General features: G+C 42.3%; 1 protein-coding gene across 1 annotated transcript in view; it reads left to right on the top strand.

The window, feature by feature from the left end:
- LOC139658405 (protocadherin Fat 3) overlaps nucleotides 1-4,671 on the top strand; it is a 72,356-nt gene extending 67,685 nt beyond the window's left edge. Inside the window, exons 53-54 of the mRNA XM_071536534.1 lie at nucleotides 1,867-1,932; nucleotides 3,932-4,671. Coding sequence (XP_071392635.1) covers nucleotides 1,867-1,932; nucleotides 3,932-4,671 — 806 coding nt within the window. The remainder of the gene's footprint in view (nucleotides 1-1,866; nucleotides 1,933-3,931) is intronic.
- The last annotated feature ends 1,315 nt before the right edge of the window (nucleotides 4,672-5,986 follow it).

Here is a 5,986-nt window from a genome sequence, read left to right as displayed (position 1 = left end):
ATTTCTTAACACCTATTTGACCTTTGTGTGGAGTTTGCTTGTTTGGTTTCCTTCCCACAGTCCGAATACATGCGAATCAGGTGGAATGGAGACTTTAAATTCCCCGTAGGTGTGAGTGCAGTCGTCTGTCTCTCCATGGTTGCGCTGTGAAGGACTGGCCACCTGTCCAGGGTGTTTCCCCACCCTCTGCCCAACGCATGCTGGGATTGGCTCCTATGCCCTGTGACCCTGAATAGGAATAAATGAGTAAAGACAATGAATGAATGAACATGTGACGTTTTGAGCTCCCTGTTATACATTAGAGCTGAACAATTAATTGAAAAAAAAAGTTGAAATCGCACTATGAACATCTGCAGTTTCCAGATCGCAGAGGCTGCAGTGAACTGCTTAAGAGATGGGGGCGTCCAAAATTGATTTCTAAACAAGATATTTTAGTGCTCTTTTGTCCATGAATATAGTACAATATTGGTCAAAACCTTTCATCATACTCAAACTCAATAAATCCTGCACACTTTTAACACACATTTTAAGTGCTAAAACATTTGCACACAATTAGAAGTTTTGTCAATATCTTACAGCCCTGCTGTTCATCAGAGATCAGTTTTACATCTAGTCCACACCATGTCACCCAAAGATTTCCAACTTTGCCTTCAATCTCCATAATAATGAGACGACTGACCCTACCGGCTTGAAACTCAGCAAACAAACAACAAATTGTATCATTTAACAGTAAACTTCACAATGTAAAACAAATATACCAGCAGCTGGGGACAGTGTGTGACTAGCTACTTCTTCTACCATAGCTATGCCATCATATGACCATGAAACACTGCTTCCCTGCGTGAACTGGCACTAGATAACATCTACAAACTCACAGCTACCAGTTTCTACAGGGTGTATACACACTGACTTTCCAATCTCACTGGTTGCTTGGTGCCAAGGTTTGCGTGTGCCAACACCAAGGCATCCATTACCTTATTGCACTCGCGCTACATGATGATATCAAAGTGCCAATTGTGCCTTTAGGGGTCCATTCCTGCTCAGTTGCTAGAGTAGGCACTACATCCTTAAAAACAATATTAGCTTATAGCTTATTAAGTCTGTTTGTTCTCACTTGCATCCTGGGTTACATGCAGTTAACTAGGTCTACACAGCATTGTATTACTTGCCAAGAGCCAGTGTGTGTTACTTGTCTCTGACAATGACCTACTGAGGTACTAGAAGCATTATTGCAGAGAGAATTAAATGATAGTAAGGAAATTAGTCATTCTTGTCTAGTAGGTTATTCCAAATCATATATAATAATAATATGTTTCTATGTTAATGGAGCTCGGGCGCATTGATATTAGGACAGGAGTGAAAAATCCATGACAGCCGTGGATTCTCATAAAATAATGTCATTGTGGGTTTGCATCTTGGCCTATCAAAAAGTCCAAACTATCGGTTTTATAATGAGGTGTATTCATGCCTGTTATCACTGGAAATGGGATCTGAAATTATTTTCACTCTCCATTTGACATATCAGTAATGCACCTTGCATGAGTTTGTATTAGTTTGTATGCATGTGTGCATGTGCAGACATTTACAGTGTGTATGGTTATGCATATATATGTATATGCATTTGTGTGTCTGTGTGTGTGTGTGTGTGTGTGTTTGTGTGTGTGTGTGTGTGTGTGTGTGTGTGCGTTTGTATGTGTTTGCGTGCATTGGCTATGAGCCTCTTTCTCCTGATATCTAATGTGTTTTCTTACATGTCAAAATTCACCATGTCTTTCTGCATTCAATTGTTTCTGTGAGGAGTGTTTTTCATCATCAAAGGCTCCCTGTTCCATGAGATATTTGTTTTGTTTTCCACTTCACTGACAGTGAATCGCCACCTGCGGAGCAAAGATGAGATTTGTGTAGAATTCGTCAAAGAGTACATTGTGGATTGTAAGAATGTTAATTTCTTTTTTCTTTTCCCCCCACCTTAACCTGAACAATTTATCCATTAATTCAGACACATCCTAGCAGCATGGCATGCACTAAGTGCTCCCAAATGTTGTTGGTTTGTTAAGGGGCCACAGAGATCAGATAGCAAGGCATCGTAGGTGTTAAGATTTCTCTATCCACGCACATGTACATGATCATACATTATATACCAGGCGTTGGCAAAGTCAGTGAAGTGTACTCTACATCCCACATAGAGTGTGACCTCTGTGGCTCCTCACACTTCATCAATGTGATATTTTTCCACTCACAGCTGATTAACCTAACCATGAATTATGTAACCTGCATGGTGTAATTTGTAGGAAGTAGTGGGGAGTTGTGTGTTATGCATCACACGCACTGTCCCTACTGTCACACTCTCAACAGCATTAATTCAGTTGTGGAATTTTGTTTGTTAGTTTTATTTGCACGTTAATAAATACTAATTGACAAACCGGAGCAGTATCACTTTATGATGATAGTGCGTTGTTGACACAACAGTGTAGCAGTAGATATACAACAATGTATCAGCTGGCAACAGTTGTTTCAACAGACTCTGCTAGGTGTTTTCAGGTGCCTATCAACAAATATTCAACAAACTATCTATTTATGTTAACTATCTGTGAGTCTAATGCACCTGCTCAAATTAGTATCAATAGACTGTTGGTAGACTGTCAACAGCTTTGGTTAAGGTTAAGTTTAGGCACATTAAAGAACTTGGTAAGGGTTAGGGTTAGCCACATAAAAATAGATGAATAAATAGATAAATAAATAAATAAATACAAACTTGGTTAAAGTTGCACCGGTTATATGATGCAGTTGACTCATAAAACTATTCCAGGATTGTGTTTCTTCCTAGCTGATAATCAGCAGAATGACTGAAGTCTGTTAATTAACGCTTGTGATGCCCCTTATAGTCCGCTCTGCTCGTGGGTAGTTGACTACATGTTACTTGTCTGTAGAGACATATCTTGTTGACAGTCAGCTGACATGTTAGAGAGTCAACAGTGGACTATTGAAAGCAAGGAACAACACATACATACTGGAAAAGTTCCATAAAACCCTCAGTAACACACAGTAAGAAAGAGAGACATTCATGACCCTCCTGCCACGTCCATCCTATCCAGCCCCTCCCAGCTTCCCTGTCCCCAACCTCTAACACACATTTAATATACACACAGAGACATAAAGGGAATAGATTAAAAAAAATAATAATAATAAGTAATAATAAGAGAAAAAAGAAAAAAGAGCAATGAACAGAACAGGTAGAAAGTGATTTCCAAACCTTGGGGCCTCTGTATGTGATTCCACCGAGAGTTGGCTGTTCTGTTTTTAGGGGGGCGAAGATGGGATCTGCAGCAAGCTGAGTAATTGTAAATAGAATGGTTAGGAGTGACAATGTTGTGAACATCTTCAGAAAACAGCAAACACACTTGTGAACATCTTCAGATCAGTCCCTCCAATAACTGCTGCTCAAAGGCTGATTCGGCTGTGCCAACTCACTTACCTCCTCAAGATAAGATTGCAATGATTACTGTCGTTTTAGAAGAGAAGTGATTTATTGATTTGATCCTCTACGCGGCACCTTGTGCAGGCTGATCCCGTTGCATAGATAACCAATCTCCTTCACTGCCTCACAATGCATAATGCAGAAAGGCATTTGGTTTTTCATAACACACACAGGCCTATTTATTACATATTTATATATTCAGCTAGTGATTTGGCAGCAGTAGTTGGTCCAATTCTCATACAGTGATCTTCAAGGTTGGAAATGGTCAAACCTGAATCCTACTCCTAACACAGTGTTTTGATTTAAACCCCTCTCTTAACTCCTCTGTTTCTCAGTCCTCTATTTCACATTTCTTCTTGTCCATTGAAAATCAACTGTCTCACTGAAGCTATGCATTTAAAAGAAAATGTGTGGGTTTTTTTTAATGAACTCTCTTTGTCCTTTTCTTTCTAGCGTACCACTGGGAGTCTTCCAGTCAGTCTTCTAGCTGGTTGTCACCATCACGTCTGCGGCCCCCAGAGCTGGGATCCCATTACGACCTGAGCGACGCCCAGCAGTCCATCAGACGGGGCGGTAGCACCCGCTCCCTCCAGCTGGACTACAAAGTGACAGGCTACGGCAAGGACAGGAGCTGCGAGCGGGGCCACAAGGCTGTGAGGAGGACCTTCCAGTGGGAGAGGAATCAGTCCGGCGAGTGGGAGAAGAGACGCACACAGGACAGGGATGAAGAGAGGTGGCACGACGGGGAACAGAAGAACAGCAGAGGCGGAGAAGAACCCAGAGACCACCAGCCGCCACACGACCACGACAGCTGCGAAGACAGCTCCTCGCCCGTGTACGAGGAGTACCGAGAGCCCGCCCACGACCCGCAGCCGAACCAAGACCCGGAGAGCCTTTACGACACTCTACCCCCGACCCGCCGAGCCTACGAGGGATACCCCTCCAGCCCCCCGGGCCTCAACCTGCACCCGGCCCAGCTGCTGCCTCCGCTGCGGGCCTGGGACGGACAGACAGCGGGGTGGAGGGGATCGGGGGAGGATCGCGGAGGGCTCGGCTCCAGCGGTCTGGGGGGGTCCGGGGACGAGCTGGAGAGACTACTGAACCTGGTGTCGCTCAGAGCAAGAAGGGCCACGCGGATAAACAGAGCCTCCACTGGATCTGAACCCACAACAGGCTGGGATGGATTTCAATGATCACACAAGACAGTTTAAAATAGATTCTTTATACTCACATTTAAGAGAGGGAGTGACCTGCTCTGATTATACTTGGTATTTATAATGCAACACATGGTCCAACATCTAAGAATAATTAACGGAGAGCATTATCATATATAATTTTATTATTCCGCATTATTACCCCACTGGAAGCAAATATTAATCCACCACCAATCCACTGGCTCATTTAGTGGATAGAGGAATGAGAGGAAATGTGCATTCTCTAAATGCTGTCACCTGTGTTGCATGAGAGTTAGCTGAGACTGGCTGTGAATAAATGCTGTAACATCCATTGTTATTGAAACCACTGTGGTGCAGCATTTATTAACATCAACATATGAAAGGAGCCAGGTTTTCTCTCTATTTTATGATATGGTACCTATGTGTCATTGTTACCACACACACACACACATCTTTTTGTTACCTCAGCCGTATAATACTTAATGCATTTCTTTTATTTACTGACACATGCTGGGGGTTGTTGTGAAGAAAGCTATTAGCCCACGTCCCAGACTTAGCTTCAGTGTTGCTATTATGATTACGTTACCAGGGGATCTTTATTTATTTGTGTAATTATTCTAACATTATTTAACCACCCTATTCAATTGTTTGGTTATTCCACACGCGTAACCACAAGCAACGGGAGCATCTTGTTCATCTAACTATGAGTATAAGTGATGCAACACATTTCTTTCTTTAAAAATGACTGGTACCCAGTGGGAAAGTCAGCATGGCAGCACATCCAGCTCAGTGGTTTTGTCCTCTCTGTAATTTTTCCTCCCATTACCACTATTGCGCTGCACTTTGCTCCAGTGTAAATGTAATGCTGATAAGGCTTCACTTATCAACACAGAATCTGACATCACTCTGAATACTCATTACATGCCTTGTGTATTTCAACAAGCTCTATACAAAAATAAAGACCCCCTTTACACCTGGCATTAACATGTCAGGTCAGCCGATTCGTATGGAGCTTAACAACATAAAATATTTAGCTATGAAGGCAACCAAGATGATTTAAAGATCCAATTACCCAGACCATCTCCAGAGGTGGTTGGAGACACATTCATACCACAGTGTAAATGCAATTGTATTCCCAGTCCATACAACAACAATGGAAATGGTAATAAGCATTCCTTTGCTGTTGGGTGAAAACCTTGTATCTCCAAAGTGTCAACTGTTCAGGAACTGAATTAAACAGCCTTGTTATCAGCCTGACCACTGTGCATCTTGGACATTATCCAGTGGGGTTTTGAAAGGGTTTCATAAGCACAACAGTTGTAGAATTTTCTCA

This window comes from Centroberyx affinis, unplaced genomic scaffold, assembly GCF_046629955.1.
Source record: "Centroberyx affinis isolate AG114_WGS23_722 - 3 ecotype Tasmania unplaced genomic scaffold, CSIRO-AGI_Caff_v1 ptg002889l_1, whole genome shotgun sequence".
In the NCBI taxonomy this organism is placed as follows: domain Eukaryota; kingdom Metazoa; phylum Chordata; class Actinopteri; order Beryciformes; family Berycidae; genus Centroberyx; species Centroberyx affinis.
The sequence above is the reverse complement of the archived record's forward strand: the minus strand, read 5'-3'. Positions and strand labels throughout refer to the sequence as shown.